Source organism: Megascapheus bottae, chromosome 29 (genome assembly GCF_031878675.1).
Source record: "Megascapheus bottae isolate mThoBot1 chromosome 29, mThoBot2.hap1, whole genome shotgun sequence".
In the NCBI taxonomy this organism is placed as follows: Eukaryota; Metazoa; Chordata; class Mammalia; order Rodentia; family Geomyidae; genus Megascapheus; species Megascapheus bottae.
Window position 1 is genome coordinate 9,672,042 of NC_143537.1, and position 16,509 is coordinate 9,688,550.

The window sequence follows — 16,509 nt, forward strand, 5'->3', positions numbered from 1 at the left end:
TGCAAGCACTCTACTACTAAGCCACCATCCCAGACCCTTATTACAATATAAGTAAAAAATAAAAAAAATAAAAAGCTCCAGGCCAGGAGCGTAGCCTAGTGGTAGAGTGCTTGCCTAGCATGCACGAAGCCCTGGGATCAATTCCTCAGTACCACATACTCAGAAAAGAGGTCGCAAGTGGTGCTGTGGCTCAAGTGAGAGTGCTAATCTTAAGCAAAGAGTGTCCAAGGACAGTACCCAGGCCCTGAGTTCAAGCCCCAGGTGTGGCAAAAAAAAAAAAAAAAAAGATCCTCAGATCTCCTACCCACCCAATGCAAGAGAGCCTTACACCAGCCAGCACAGAAAACATTGCTTTATTAACTGCATTTGCCAACACATGAGGAGTGTCGAGGGGTCCTCAGACGCAGGCCCTGGAGGGGATCAGCATCTAGAAGCCCCCCCAAGAGTGAGCAGGACAGAATGGGGCAGAGGAACTATGCAGCAGCAACACAGAACCATGCAGGGCAGAGAGGCACTGGCCGCGCGGGGACGACCGTACATTCTATTGCTCGTTGAGGGTTGCCAACACAGAACAATGTACAAAAAGGAGAAATAGGTCTTTTGCAGTAATGAAAAATACATTTTTTTCTCTACAAAGGAATCTTTTCTAATACAAGAAAATAAATATTGCAACATAAGCCAAAAATAATTTAAAATTGCTCTTTTCAATATATTTTTCAATATTTCTCTTGTATATTAACAAATGGCACATCACTTTCTTTGAAACAAAGACAGAAGGGGTCTCCTCCTGTGACATTCATGTTAGTTCCTCCCCCCCACACACACTGCCACCCTCCGTATCCCCCCAGATTTGGACCACAAAGGGTTTTGTCTTTCGGAGGGAGGTGACAGGAAGTGCTTTAAAGAACAACCAAAGGTCTCACACCCCATCCCTGGCTCTTTGACCAATGTGGCCAATTATGCCAGATGCTTTCCCCAGGGGTCTTGCCTCAGGGATCCTGATTGTTCTGGAGAGCATGGGCACAGCTTGGGCCCATTGGCAGTGAGCAAAGAAATGCCCAGTCCAGCTGTTGCCAATATATTACCAGGGGGCAGTAAAGTGTCCAGATAGACCCCTGAACTGGTATGTGCCCACACTCACCAGACCCCAGGTGGCTTCTCCCCAAATCTGAGGCCCTTCTATAGGACACCCACTGCCATTGTCAGAGCTCTTTAATAAAATAAAAGCGTCTTCTCCTTGTTTCAAAATACACTTACGATACGTAAAAAATACTTTCTTTAGAGGGAGGGAAGGAGGTGGAAGGTAGCTAAGGTGGGCAAGACTGGGAGACAACAGCCAGAATGAGTTGAGTGGTGGCCGCCTCTCTGAGGAGGGGCGGTGATGGTGGGCAGAGGTGGGCAAGAGAGAGATCTGCCACTGGGCTGAAAAGGGAACCTGCCATGATCACAGTTATCTACACTGTAGACGAAGCAGGAAGAGGGCAGGAGCTAGTGGCTAACAGGGAAGGGCTGAAGAGAACTGAGAGGAAGGAGGTTGCTACCCTCATCCTCCCGGTGGCCTGGAGGACTTCCTGGAGGTGGTGGACAGCTGCCTGATGAAGACTGGCCCAGAAGTGAAGGGACCCTGGTCTCATAGACACCTGGAGTCTTATCAACAGGAAATGGCCAAAGGAGAGAGGCCAGCAACCAGAGGCTTTCTGAAGCAGGTCAGCCCCATAGCAAACGACCAGATTCCTTCATTGCCCCTCTCCCGCCCCCCCCCCACCAGCCCAGCTCCTGCCCCAGAGCACCACAAAGGGGTGAGGGGCATGTACTGAGATTACAGCGGCAACCCAAGCCCTCTTATTGGCACTCCAGCCCTGGCATCATTTGGTTGTTCTTTAACTCACCCCTCTGCTTGTTCCGGGGTCAGACCAAGCAAGCCAGAAGACAAGGTTGTGACCCCTAGTGACTGAAAAGCACAGGGAAGCAAGGTCTGTTTCAAGGCAGTAAACAAGAGACTGGGGGTGGGGATACTGATGCCAACACCACACTACTGCCAAGGCGGGCGGGCAGGTGGGCAGACTAAGTCTACGTGGTAGCTCATGCCATCCCCCCCAAAGCGCCCAGGATCCTTGGAGCCCACCCCATGCTCTCAGAGTCCATGTGGCTCAGACAGATGGGGTCTGATGCTCTGAACTGAAGGACAAAAGAAAAAGTTATCATCTTTCTATCTGTTTCTGTGAGCTGTCAGGAATCTGATGCCACGGTCGTACCTTTTGATAGGTTTCGCAGTCAGGGTGAGTAGACCGAGCTGTTCCCTAGTCCATGTATTTACTCTTTGTGCATTCGCATGGGAGAACAGATGTCAAGATTCCCACGCTGGCTTCACAGTCAGGAACCCCCCCACCCCACTTCCCGCTTGGGGGGGGGGGGTATATGTGTGTCTCAAAAAAAAAAAAAAAAAAAAAGTATAGGAACGCTCACAGTGGCCCAGCCCAAGGTCTGAAATCCAACAGAAATAGCAGTAGAAGCAGCAAAAGCCCCTTCCTCAGGCCTTGGGATTCAGGCCTGGTCTCCACTCCTCCACGGGTCACGCCGTGACTTGTGTTTCTGTACTTTTGTTGCTTACGAACTCCAGTGAAAGAAGTCCAAGTGACAAAGTTGTCGGGCCCAGACTGTGCTGTTAATTAGGGTCAAAATATTCTTTGGCATCCACAGAGTGATTCGACTGATTTCACTGGACTTTTCCAAGGTTTCTGGTTGGAGAAGTTCTGGCTTTTTTTTTTTTTAATTTTTTTTTTATTATTATTTTTAAACCAGTGGTGGAAGTGACCCAGGAATAATTGATAAAAGCAAAAAAGAAAAAAAAAAAAAAAGAGAGAAGAAAAAAGTTCACGGAATTCCTTTTTGATTTGTTCCCTGAGCTATCACCCTGGGGCCACTCCACTGAATCTCTTCAGAACAACAACCTGGGACTTGGAGAGGGGAGAAGGGGGGACAGGAAAGTAAGGATGGGAAGAGGGGGGAAGATGGTTAAGGCGCCAAAGGGACAGAAGAATCTAGGAGCATCCAGCAAGACTTCAACTAGTCCCCAGCAGGCCAAAACTGGCCTGCCTTGGGCCCCGGGATCCCACTGCTTGTTGGAAAGAGACGTTTCCAGAAGGAAACAGAGGAAGAAGCTCATTTCTTAACAGAACTAGGTAATCTGGAAAGGCAATGGTCTGGTCTGGCCAGCTCCACAGAGGAGCCATCAGACTTCAGCCGAGGCTGCCCAAAGGAAGGAGGAAGCAAGTTGGAGCTCCCAGAGTTGAGTCTCTGCAGCGGGCTGGTCTGAACCCCACATCCCCGGACACTGGCCCTTCCGGAAGCCCTCCACCTGCACTGGTGGTTGGCTGTTTGGGAAGTCCCCTGAGTAAATGGCAACAGCTAAGGAAGGATCTTGGGAATCCCTTCCCAGAGCCGCTGGGCTGGGCACTGGCAGGGGTAAAGCAGCAAGAAGGGGAGGGTGGCAAAGGAGGGGGGCAGGCCTTAAGATGATATGGGTTGGTCAGGAACCAGTAGGGCCCTCTGCACTTTCTCAGTGCTTTCTCATATAAACTCGTTGTGCTTGTTTACAGTGAGTAGACTCTGGTACCCTTCTTACACTTCCTTGGGGATCAGTGGAATGCAGCAGGACCCCCCCTCCCCCCAAAAAATGGGCCCCAGCCCATCTGCCATAAAATAATGCCCAAACGACAGTCTGTGTCACCTAGTGGCAGCGGGCAGGAGTCCTGGGCTCTTCCTCACCTTACCTACACCTAAGCCAGAAGCCCAGCAATGCCTCATGGGCCAGGACAGGGGTGGCACAAGGCCTGGCACAGTGCCTGTGACCAGAGCCGTGGAAGAAATCCTAATGTCCTAGGCCAGCACAGAGGAAAGACAACAGTGTGGAATTCAAAACTCTCTCTATATTAAAAATAAAACCACAACAGAGTGGCAGCGTCAGGGGGTCTGGGACACTCAGCGATAGGAAATGGCAGTTGTAATTGGGCTGAGGCCTTATTGGGGATGAGGGCAGGGCCCGGGATGTGGGTAGGGGTGAGTTAGGAGGCGAGTACCCCCATTCGGACTACCTCCTCAGCCCCTGCCTCCCTGGAGCTCCGCTGCACCCCACCGTCCTCTGCTTCTACATCCGAATCGCTCAGTTCCCCATCAGAGAAGTAACCGTCAGCTTCAGTGTCAAAATGCAGGCGGCCCTTCGGCCTCTCAGCCACAGGTGTAGGTGGTCCTGTCCCAGAACCAGGCCTGGCAGCACCCAGCGATCGCCGAGTGACCTTGCTTTCACGGGGTGGCCGGAGCCGGCCCAAGGACTTGGGGCTCACCACAGGGCCAGGCACTTGGACATTCGAGTCAGCAGCCAGTGGGGCTGCGTCATCCGGAGTCCCCGGGGCTAGTGGTGGGGGGCTTTCCGGGACTGCGGGGACAGGACAGTCCCCAGCGGTAGGGCTGGATGGTAAATGGGTAGATATCCGCCTTGGTGGCTTCCTGGTAGCGGGGGGGCCTTGCCCTCCCTTGCCATTGCTTGCATCTTGGCCCCAGGGCTTCTTGGGGTGCTTATCTGGAGTGGTCAGTGAGCCTGGGCCCTCCTGCAGTGGTGGGGGTTTCTTCTTGGAGGGCAGACGGGTACGGCCTCGAGCCTTCCGGGTAGGGTCACCAGGTCGCAGCGAGGGGTCCCTCATGAAGCTGAGTAGGGTCTCCTCATCCTGCAGGAGTTCCTCGGACAGCAGCCCTGGAGCAGGGTCTTCGCGGTGCCCATTGTTGAGGGACCATTCACTCATGGCCATGTCTTCTGCTGTGATCTGGACGGATTGTGCCAGCCAGCTATTGAAGAAGGTGCCGTCGATGGGGAATGATGTGGATAAGCCTGAAGGAGGGGAGAGAGGGAGGCGGTGTGAGATGGGGCAGGTGTGTCCTGCCCTTTCAGGCAGCCCTTGCTGATCCCCTAGCCAGAACACCATGCTTCTTCCTCCCCCAGAGTACCTATTTGCCCTTCCTGTCACCACCACCACCAAAAGAGCAAGGTCCCTGCTCACCAGGATATCCAGCCTTAGGACTGGGGGACAAAGTAAACTCAAGTAAACTTCAACGTCATGAGCGGGAGTTGGCGCTTCCTGTGCTTGCCACCAGGGGGCGCTGCATCTTACCAGTGCTCCCCAAGGCCTCTGAGGCAAAAGGAGGCAGAAAGTCCCTCACAGAGTCAGTTTCCCTTTAGATTCGCAAGATGACTCCTTGACAATCAGGGGACACAGAACTAATAAGCTGGGGGTTTTGTGCTGAAGTGAAGTCAGAAGAGGAACTGCACCCTAAGAACGTAGAAGTGTATGACAGACTTCAGGGCCCAGACTTGAGGTCCCTTGAGGGCTGTTCTGTCCAATGGGACAGGAAAGAGAGGCCAGTGACAATGGCTACAAGACCTGTGGCCAATCCTCTGAGTAGTCCTAGGAAAGTTTTCTGGGACTGAAGGAAGAGTCCATTTGAGAAGGTTCTGGTAGAATTGGCTACATAGAGGATAGAGGATTCTGGGAAAACCTAGCAGGCCAGGGCACTACTTGACATTTCTTGGGGTGTTCCCTTTGTGGGCTCCTAGAACCGCCATCTCTCCTCTGTGCAGCTGGCCTCACGTGGGGTGATGATGGTGCAGGCTTTGACGTGGCTCGGTCAGCGTAGCCCCTTTACTCACCCAGCTGCCCCAAGACTGAATCAGACCCAGCCTTCACTTTCTCCTTCTTCTCGGGACTGCTGCCCTTAGGACCCTCGCGGCCTTTCCTCTTGGAGTCGCTCTTCTTACCCTTTGCTCTCTTCCCAGACTGCTCTGTGTCGGGGAAGGTGAGGCAAAAGGTTACCGGGAGCGGCCTTGGTGAGGACCAAGACCACCCAGTCAAGTACCACATGGAAGGTGCTTGCTCACTGTCCACAGCTCTGTGAGAGCCACAAATAGCACTGTTAGCTGGTGAGGGACAAGTACAGGAAAATGCCATAGATACCAGGGGAGGGGTGGGGAGTAAGGCGTGCACAGAGCCTCTAGCAGAACTCACTCGCAGGACCTACAGAGAAAGTCCTGATGGGTGAAAGATATGTCTGGAAGTCAGTCTGGATTGCCAGGGCCTTGAATCCAGAGAGCTACTTCCAGCTTTTTGGTGGTTAATTGGAGATAAGAATATCTACGCATTTTTCCTGCTCTGGCAGGCTTTGAACCGTGATCCTCAGATCTCAGCCTCCTGAGTAGCTAGAATTACAAGGGCAAGCCACCGGGCCTGGTCTCTCAGTTTGCTTCTGAGGGTCTGCAGCAGATGGGAAGGTTCAAGAATTTCCTCAAGTCAGGGAGGCCCAGTGGTCTTGAATCCTCCCCAGGGTCTCAGCCAGAGATAGGGGGAGGGGGGCGGCTTCTTAAACAAGGTAGACTATAGAGGAATACGACCCAGCTCACCTCTGCTGTTAAGTTGCCAGAGCAACCTCAGGCCAGGTCTTTGTCTCCTCCCATGTGATCAGGTAGGGGTAGCAGCAGAAGCTTCATCCTGGCCCTGGGACAGTCTGGATTCCTCTAGGCCACAGGGGCTTGCACAGCTCTAGCTGCCCTACAGTCTCACTTTAAGCACCTTGTTTTCCCAGTTGTAGCCATACCAAAGTCTTTTCAGTCGTCCCACTAAGCCTTGCTTTGGTCTGCAAATACAACGCTTTCCTGTCGGCCCTTCACCTGATCTGGATCAAGGCCGCTTCTACCTCAACCTGTGCTTGTAACCTGCACCCCACAGCAGGCTCAGACTGGTTTTTTGTCCAAAACCTGCCTTGTCCTGAGCTGCCATGTCCCCAAATCCAATGCCTCAGTACACTGCCTCTGCTCTGCGAGCTCCCTGGGGCGCTTCCTCTGCACATAGATGGGTGGCCCCTGCCATGTGCTCGTGTCACTGCCATTGACTGCACAACCATTTTCCTTTCTCTCTCCATATAGCAAACTCCATAGGGTAGGCACTCTGTCTGTGTTCTGTCAGCCATCTGCGTGCATGGCAAGCTTTCCATGGCACGAGTCCTGACTTACCATGTCTCACTTGGCCAGAGTGGGTGATGATTTCAAAGAGTAAACTGAAGCTAGGCATAGTGGCTCATGCCTGAAATCCTAGATACTCAGGAGGCTGAGATCTGAGGATCGTGGTTCCAGGCCAGCCTGGGCACTAAAGACATGAGACTAATTGGTTATCTTCAATTAACCACTAGAAAACTGGAAGTGGCATTGTGGTGAGAGGAGCAGGGTGGTAGCCTTGAGTTGAAGAGTTCAGGGATCCAGGCCCAGAGTTGAAGCCCCATGACCAACAAAAAATAAAATTGTAAACTGAGGCAGCTCAGCTCTTTGCAGTGATGGGGGGTGTACCAGTATTCTAGTCATTCTGCTCTAATGGTGTCTGTCTCTAGGAAGGACCCTGTGTCTGCCAGTATCCACCATCAACGAACAAGGTCAATGTCAGAGCTCCCCAGGCTTTGATTTCTACACCTACTAAATCCATGTGAGGGCAAGAGAAACCATTGGGGTCTGAATCCTACCATACAGGACTGGAAAGAAGAGACATTCAGGCTACCTCCCAATCCTGGGGTGGCTGCGTTCCCCCAGAATTCACTTGCTAGGCACCAGTGGCTCACGCCTCTCAAGAGGCTGAGATCTGTGCATCTCAAAGCCAGCCCTGGTGGAAAAAATCCACGAGACTCTTATTCCCAAGAAGCCAGCAACAAGTCAGAAGTAGAGGTGTGGCTCAAGGGGCAACAGCACTAGCCTTGAGTGAAAAAGTCGAAAGACAGCAGCGCCCAGGCCCTGAGTTCAAGTCCCAGTGCTGGCATAGATTGAAAAAATTAAAAAAAGACTCCCAGGCACAATAGATTTTATAGGAGTTCATCTGCCCAGCCTGCCTTAGCCTCAGCACAAAGCCACCAGATTCAGGGGCTCTGAGGAGCTGTGTTCCAAACTCTGGCTCACTGCATGCCCGCACTACCAGGACATCTTGGCAGGGAGGGCGAGTACCTCGAGATAAATCCTGCTCGACGACTTTCATCTGCAGGTGGAATATCTGCTCCTGGAGCTTGCAGATGGCCTGTTTTGTCCTCTCACGTCTTGTCACCATGTAGCACAGATTTCTAACCTGAGGAAACAGAGACATTTCCTACCTAAGTCTCTGAGGCCTCTACACCCCTTGGGCAGAGGCAACCACTATCTCCCCTCCAGGGACTTCTGGAACTCCATTTCTGGACCCTGCATGCATGCTGGTCCTCAGTTCCACTATATAGAATCTACAATATGGGCCCGAGGACCTCTGGCTGCGTCACCTGTGAGCTCAGCCTGGCAACTCTGCCTTCCTTCTCTGGTTTTAACTTCTCCATGACCAGCCAGACAAGGCCCTTTCCAAGTTCACCCCTCTGCCTTCGAGCCACCGCCCCGCCCTTAGGCCCAGGTTTTATTTTATAAAACTGATTTGCAATTATCTATAGGGTTGGTTTTTGTTTTGTTTTTGGTACCAGTCCTGGGCTCGAGCTCAGGGCCTGAGCATGATCCTTGGGCTTTCTCAAGGCTAGAGCTCTACCACTTGAGCCACAGCACCACTTCCAGCTTTTTTCTATGTATGCGGTACTGAGGAATTGAACCCGGGTCTTTGTACATGCTAAGCAAGCACTCTACCACTAGGCCAAACTCTTGGCCGCTGGGTTGTTTTTTGTTTGTTTGTTTGTTTGAGGGGACTGGGTTGCTGTGTGTGCTGATCCTGGGGCTTGAACTCAAGACCTGGATGCTGTCCCTGAGTTGTTGGGTTTATTTCTGTTTTTGTTTTGCTCAAGGCTGGCACTCTACCACTTGAACCACAGCCCTACTTCTGCTGTTTTGGGCAGTTCACTAGAGATAAGAGTCTCACAGATTTTCCTGGCTGGGCTGGTTTTCTACCTTGATCCTCAAATCTCAACCCCCTGAATAGGTAGGATTACAGGTATGAGTCACTAGCACCTGGTACCATCAACAATTTTGGACAGAGTCTGGGTGAGAGCCTCCTTGCTGAGCTAGAAAAGACTGGACATTCACAAAGCCCCAGGAAGTGGGGACCATGCACATTGTGCAGGACATGCTGAGGTCTTCAGAAGGGACTAAGATCTGGAGTTCAGGAGAATGATACAGACTGGACCAGGCTTCCTCCAATGTGAAGAAAGCACCGGAATGGATGCATAAGGTCACAGAGTCAGGGGCCAGCTCCTAGGGTGAGAGGTCAGCGAGTATGGCGAATGATTGCTGGGACCCAGACTTAAATTAAGGCAGAGTCAGTCTGAGCTTCCACAGAAAAAGGATGCCAAGGCCTAAGGCAGGCTTGACTGTGGCAATACTTGCTCAAGGATGAAGAAGTGGAAGATGTCGGCTAGTAAGAGTCCAGCCAGCACAGCAAGTTTACACCTTGAGGGAAGGAGGACAGGATTGACGGGGATGACAGGCAGAGGAGATGAAAACCAGCACGAGTAGAGAGCGGAGGTAGGAATTCAACCAACTCAGTTGGTGGGGGGAAAGCCTGGTTCCTCTGGGCTGAGGAACTAGAGACAAGGGTGCCCGTCAAGAGAATGAGGAAGCCAGACACTGGGAGCTCACACCTGTCATCCTAGCTACACAGGAGGCTGAGCTCTGTGGATCATGGTTCAAAGTCAGCCCGGACAGGAAAGGCTGGGAGACTCTCATCTCATCACCAGCAGAGAACTGGAGGTGGCGCTGTGGCCCACTAGAATGCTGGCCTTGAGCCAAAGAGCTCCAGTGCAGACCTGGAGTTCAAGCCCCACTACCGATCCCCAAAAAGTGACACAGAGGTAGGTGGCAAGTATCGCAAAGGACAGGACCCACTGTCCACTGAGGCTCTTTCCCCTAGGGACAGGCGGCAGAAGTGACACTTTGGGAGCTGCCATATGTCCATCTGGAATGTGACCTCCATCCTTTTGAGCCTCTCTGCAGGCCAAGTGAGGCTTTGGAACAAACTGAGAGTGACGATCTCAGGCCACCAGATGACCAGCGTGGCTGCCAGTGTGAATAACTGGAAGGCCCAGCGGCCATGCCCTCCACGCTGTCCGTAGAGCCAAGCATATGGCTCAAAGTTTCAGGAAGGCAGAGCACAACATGGTTTATCAGCCAGACACCAGTGGCTCATGCCTTTATTTCTAGGGACTTAGAAGGCTGAGATCTGAGAATCAGAGTTCAGAGACATCCTGGGGAGGAAAGTCTGGGAGACTCTTATCTCCGATTAACCACCAGAAGGAAGGAAGGAAAAAAAGAAGGAAAGAAGGAAGGGAGGAAAGAAGGAGAGACAGAGAGAAAGAGAGAAGGGAGGGAGGGAGGGAGAGAAAGGAAGGAAGGCAGGTAGGCAGGTAGGCAGGCTGCAAATTAAGTTCTGCTCAAGTAGTAGAGTATCAACCTGGAGTGGAAAAGCTCTATGCCCTGAGTTCAAGCCTTACTACCAGCAAAAACAAAACAAGCAAACCAAAACAACAAAACCCTAAAAAAAAAAAAATGGTTTGTCATGCTGGTATAGCAGCCCTGACTTCTCTCCATAGCCCCCTGGCTGGTCATCGAGGGGCAAATCTTCAGGGAAGATGCTAATTCCCAGGCCTCCTTTCTAAGAGCTGAAGTGCTTACAGCTAATAATCAAGTCAGCAATGGAGGTCACTGTGCTTAGCCCAGTCCCCTGTCCTAGTTATGACCCCTTGGTGAGTTCGATCCATCTTGCCACAAAGCAGTCACAGAGCTGGAAGTGTCACTGGACACAAAGCCACGCCCCAAAAGGCTTTGGGCTGGAGCCACATACCTCCCAAATGGATCCAGGCCCCAGCTGGCCTAGAGCCCACTGGCAGAATGGATACTCCCAGCTGTTAGCAATGTGCCATGGTTGGGGACCAGTCCTAGTAGCCCGGCCACCAATGTCACACAGGGCTTTGTAGCAAGTGACCCTTTCCCTCCAATGCACAGCTGAGTTCCTGATGCTGTTCATTCCCTACGGATGTCAACGTGTGGCCCTGAGAGGCCTGGAGGTGGGGAATCCCAGGGAGTCGACAGCTGGCTCACTGCTGTCTTTAGGGCTGCACCAGCCCTTGCCCTGTTCTCAGCTGACGCCCTACCAGCCCAGGCACCATAGCTCTGGGAAGCAGCCTTTGGACAAAGCCCTCGTAGCCATGAGAAGACTATCCAGCTTCCAGAAGGCCCTGGCTCCTCTTTCTAAAGGATTAGACTGATGACGTCTGCCTTTGGAGGAATGTGGGCAGCTGTGTGCTCTGGGTTCCCTGAGCCCGCCAGGCTGGCATCCCAGGCTTTGCCAGTCTCAGGCTTTTGGTCCCATCTGTACCAGCTGGACACTGAAGTTAGGAGGCCGGGAGACTTGATCAGCAGATACACACTGGATCAGCAATTGATACACTAGAGAAAAAGCAAGACTGGACAGACCTTGCTCCGACTCGGATGTTAAGTCACACAGCAACCTTCCTCTAAGGCTTCCTGTTATTTCCTAAATGGCGAAGCTCTTGCTTTTCTTCCTTTCCCAGGATAATAACTGTAGAAGTGAGTCAGCCTTGTACCACCCTGCACAGCCCAGCCAGGGCCAGACACCAGGGCTGACCACAGAGCAGAGAGGGCTCCTCCCATTGCAGAACGAGAACTGTGCACTCTGGAAGCAGCTTTGGTCTCCAAGTACTTGTAGCCAACCACCCCTGCCTCACGTGACACACGAGTCTGGGTTGCCTAGGATATTGTGGCTTTGCCATGTGGATGGCTGTGTCCTCTGTCCAAGTTAGACTCAGAGACATGCCATCTTCCCAATCCCCTTTCTGATCTGCTGGGAGTCCTTTCAAGCCATCAGGGTCATTTCCCATTTGGCTAGGCCCCAGGGCAGAGAACTGGAGTGAAGAGGAAATGGATGGGGCCGGGAATGTGGTTCAAGTGGTACAGTGCTAGCCTTGAGCAAAAGCAGCTCAGGGAACAGAGCTCAGGCTCTTAGTTCAAGCCCCAAAACTGGCAAAAAAAAAAAAAAAAAATGATTGAGATAGTGGGGTCCTGTCACCTCTTCCTACATAGTGCAACACAGACAACTTTTTTTTTTTAAATAGACTTGTCCATAAGAAAAAAGCAGCTGATCCCAGGTCATAGAGCTCCCTGGAAACCTCCAATCAGCCTACACTACATTAAAGGTGACATGATATCTGTGTCTCTGGGATACTATAGCACATGCTCTGGTAATCCCAGAACTACATGTCCAGAGAGGAGGCCCCTGGTGGAGGTGGGGGGGGGCTCAGAGGACTGAAGCAAGGATTTAGCTCCCTCAGATGCAAATCTAACACCCTGTACCAAGCCACTATCCTGTCTCTGCTCCAGATCACCTAAGAGGGAGTGTTTTCACGCCCCTGCTTGTGTGTGTGTGTGTGTGTGTATGTGTGTACTGATGCTTGAACTAGGCCTGAACACTATCTCTTAGAGCTTTTTGCTAGTTCACTGGAGTCTAACAGACTTTTTTGGGTCAGCAGGGTTCGAATCATGATCCTCAGCTCTCAGTCTCCTGAGTAGCCAGGATTACAGGCATGAGCCACTGGTGCCCAATTCCTCCCACCACGCTGAAGACTCTGGTCTTTCATGTAGAGGGTCCAGAAGTCGCAGCTGCAGGGGACACTTGTGTTTCTGCAGCTCAGACAAGACACCAATCCAACCTCACGTGGCCAATCATGTATGTGGCTGATCTAGCTAGCACTCCTTCCCACTGTATGCTCTGTACCCCTACCCCTGACTGTCAAGCCATCTCACGAGAGTCACATTCCCATCTGCCAACCCAGGTCCACAAGCACAGGTGTGATTTGATGCTCCTTGCTATCAATGGTGGGCACTCAGTAGAGAGCAGGAGAGCAGCTGGGAAACCCTGTTCCAGCCCAGCCAGTCTCTGAACAGAAGCTCATGTGTTAGGACCAGGCAGAAGCAAAGTGGGGCCAGTGGTGACTGGGTATCAGAAATCTAAGTCTTGGTCAACTCCAGGGGCTCCCTAGCTACCTATGCACAGCTGGGCCATTTCCACCATGCTCGTGAAAAGTGTGGGACCCCGAGAGCTGAATCTTTCTGTGTTCTGCAAGCATTAGTCACCCCCAAACTACTGGAGACTATGGAAGCCAACTTCTTGGTGGCTGTCAAGCATGGCCAGAAGATCAAGGCTTACAGCTGTGTCCCACACAGTCCCAGCTGTCTCGGGGCAGGAATGTGGTGGCCCAAGGCCTCCAGGGATAGCCTAGCAGGGGCTACTCACCCTCTCCAGGTCCTGGCGCAGGTGTGTGAACAGCTTTAGGCGGCGGTACAGGACGTCCTGTTCCTGCTGGGCCAAATTGTCCACCTCATCCGTCTTGGGCGTCAGGAGTGGCTGGTTAGAGTTGGCTTTCCTCTTCAGCTTCCAGTACTGGTAGATGAAGTCAACCAGTGATTCCGCCAAGTCCAGCTGCTCGGCCACCTCGGCCGGATCCACCAGCTCGTAGAAGTCTTCTTCCAGCTGTTGTAGGCGTTGCTTACGCAGTGTCACCTTCTCCAGATCCTCCTCGGCCTGGCTGGGTTCCACTGGCTCTGATGGAGGCTCGGCCCGTGGGCCTCCATCACTGTGCTCCTGGCAGAATGACTTGAACTTGACCTCATCGTTGTCTGCTAAGATAGTCCGCATTTCCAAGCTGTGGTCAAAGGCGCATGTGACATGAAATGCTGTGACGCAGGAAGGCATGGAACACTGGAGGGGGACAGGAAAGGGCAGGGTCAGGGTTAAGGAGAGATCCCTGTGGAATTTCCCACAGGGATCCATCCACTCAGGCAGTAAGATCTGGGAGATCATACATAAAACAGCAGTCACTAGTGGCTCCTGCCTGTAGTCTTCTACTCAGGAGCCTAAGACTGGTTCAAAGCCAGCCTGGGCAGAAAAGTCCATGAGATCCTCACCTCCAATTAACCACCAGAAAACTGGAAGTGGAGCTGTGAAAGGTCGAGGGACTAGCATCATATACCTGGGGGAATCAATCAATAGACTGCATGCAACTGGGACAAGCTGCTTTCTTATTTGTTTGTTGGTGAGAAGGTGTTGCTATGTACCCCAGGCTGGCTTCAAACTCACCATCCTGTCTCAGCCTCCCATAGGTATGACCCCCCCATGCCTGGATCACAGTGCCAAAAAGAAAAAAAAAAAAAATGAGTCTGGGATTAACAAGCAGCTAAAGAAAAGTTGAGCGGGCATGGTAGGGCATACCTAGAATCCTGGCACTCCAGGAAGGCTGAGGGAGGAGGATCATGTATCTACATCAGCCTGGGCTATGGCAGTGAGACCCTGTTTCAAAAAAAACAGGAGGGGGGGCCGGGAGTTTGGCCTAGTGGTAGAGTGCTTGCCTAAGCATGCACGAAGACCCAGGTTCGATTCCTCGGTACCATATACATAGAAAAAAGCCAGAAGTGGTGCTGAGGCTCAAGTGGTAGAGCTCTAGCCTTGAGAAAGTCCAAGGACGGTGTTCAGGCCCTGAGCTCAAGCCCAGGACTGGCAAAAAAAAAAAAAACAGGAGGGACCACTGTTCTCAACACCTGTAATATTATCTCGAGTGGGGAATCTGGGCTTACCCTTTCTCCTCTGGGAGGAGAGGCTACAGGGAGACCCCATTTTTCTGAAGGCCTAACCCTTCTAACAGCCTTGGATAAAGAAAGATTCTTATATACAACGTTAGGGGACAAAAGTCCTGAGAGTTGTGCAAATGGATATACACCTGATGTTGCCATGATGACTCATCCAGGACAGAGCAAAGGGGCAATGGGACAATCTGCTCCTCTTATAGACCAACATCTCTGTCACTGTTAGTCATTGAAACTCTAGACCTGGGGACTCACGTGCATACCAGGGCGTGGGTGCCACTGCCACAGGCAGACAGTGGTTGCGTCTCCAGTGACAATGAAGGAGTGTGGTAATGTCCCAGGGGTGCTGCACCTGGCTGGTGTGTTAGGGGAAGACAGACTACGTACTTGGATGCAGGTACCCGTGCACTCCTTGCACAGGCTGCAGGACAGGGCCCAGCGGCTGGCTGGAATATGTGAGATCTTGGTGATGGGTTCCATCTTCTCTGGGCAGCCGATGCTGACCTGGGCAGAACACAGGGAGCGCCATCAGTTCCCAATCTGCCTCCAGGTCCCCCAAATGTAGTCTGTCCCCCCATTTTTTTTTGCCAGTCCTGGAGCTTGAACTCAGGGCCTGAACACAGTCCTTGGGCTTTCTCAAAGCTAGCACTCTACCACTTAATCCCTAGTACCACTTCCAGCTTTTTCTGTGTATGTGGTACTGAGGAATCAAGCTCAAGGCTTTGCGCATGCCAGGTGAGCATTCTAACACTAGGCCATGCTTCCAAGAGACTGTCTTTTTAAATTTGGTCCAAACCCGGGACTTGAACTTAGTACCTGATGCTTTTGCTCACTGGCTAACACTCTTATCAACTGAGCCATGCCTCCAACCCTGAGACTTGTCTGTTGAATCCAGGCTCTGGACAGACAGAGCAATGGCTGAGCTCCCTAAATTCCAGGTCCTTCCTAATTCCAAAACAGACACACTTGAAGTAGAGGTTTCTCCTCACCAGCCCAGTGACTGCCGGGTAGGAATGCAGGCACTGTGGTTAGGTGCCTGAGGCAGTGCCTGTGTGGATCTCTAAGAGAGTGAAATGGGATAGAGAGATATAAAGAGAGCAAGAGAGAAAACTGCAGTGCATGCGGATATATGTAGGGTTTCCCCTCTACACTCCAGGCCTTCATTAGTTTGAGAGCGCCTTTAGAGTTCTTATAACTTGTCATTTTTCACTGAGCACCAAGAACAGGCCTCAGGGCATCTCCTCTTTTTTTGGGGGGGAGGGGGCTTTAGGGCTTTTCTGGCTAATGAGGATAGACCTCTGCTAACCCTCTCCTAAAGGGACTATTCTGACATCGCACAGAGTCAGCCCCAGGAAGCAGGCACAATAGCCTCCCCACAGCCCACACCAAGAGGACAGAAGAAAGGACTCCTTCCAAAGTGCTCTATGCTGGGCTCTCTGTTGGGTCACTGGGCTGTGCTCAGTTCAGGGGACACTGAGAGGCATTTCCGGCCATCAAAAGGCAGATGTGAGAGCTTGTATCACTGCTAAGGCAAACCACAACCACCACAGAAAGGAGACAATGGGTACCAGCAGGGGGCCTTTGGGTCTGGGAGCCCAGGAAGGGAAATGTATACACTAACTGGATCCTGGCTTGTTTCTGAGCAAGGCAGTGTAGGGAAGGGCTGTAATTCACAGGTTTTCAGTGAATTTCAGTCATCATCATCATCACCATCACCATCATCCTTTTGGCTGGCCCTGGGACTTGAACTCAGCCGTGTTATTCCTGAGCTTCTTTTGCTCTAATCACATGAGCCACAGCTCCATTTCTCAGCTTCCTGAGTAGCTAGGATTACAGGCATGAGCCACTGGTGCCTGGCCTTTAAGAAA

The 16,509-nt window shown here is 51.9% G+C and overlaps 1 protein-coding gene across 8 annotated transcripts in view; it reads right to left on the bottom strand.

The window, feature by feature from the left end:
* Nucleotides 1-1,556: 1,556 nt before the first annotated feature.
* Jade2 (jade family PHD finger 2) overlaps nt 1,557-16,509 on the bottom strand; it is a 46,094-nt gene continuing 31,141 nt past the window's right edge. For all 8 annotated transcript variants that reach the window (XM_090320902.1, XM_090320901.1, XM_090320903.1 and 5 more), the window contains 5 exons: nt 15,029-15,145; nt 13,296-13,760; nt 8,030-8,147; nt 5,702-5,833; nt 1,557-4,885 (listed from right to left, as the gene is read on the bottom strand). In XM_090320902.1, the coding sequence (XP_090177028.1) occupies nt 4,065-4,885; nt 5,702-5,833; nt 8,030-8,147; nt 13,296-13,760; nt 15,029-15,145 (1,653 nt within the window). In that variant the 3' untranslated portion in view covers nt 1,557-4,064. The remainder of the gene's footprint in view (nt 4,886-5,701; nt 5,834-8,029; nt 8,148-13,295; nt 13,761-15,028; nt 15,146-16,509) is intronic.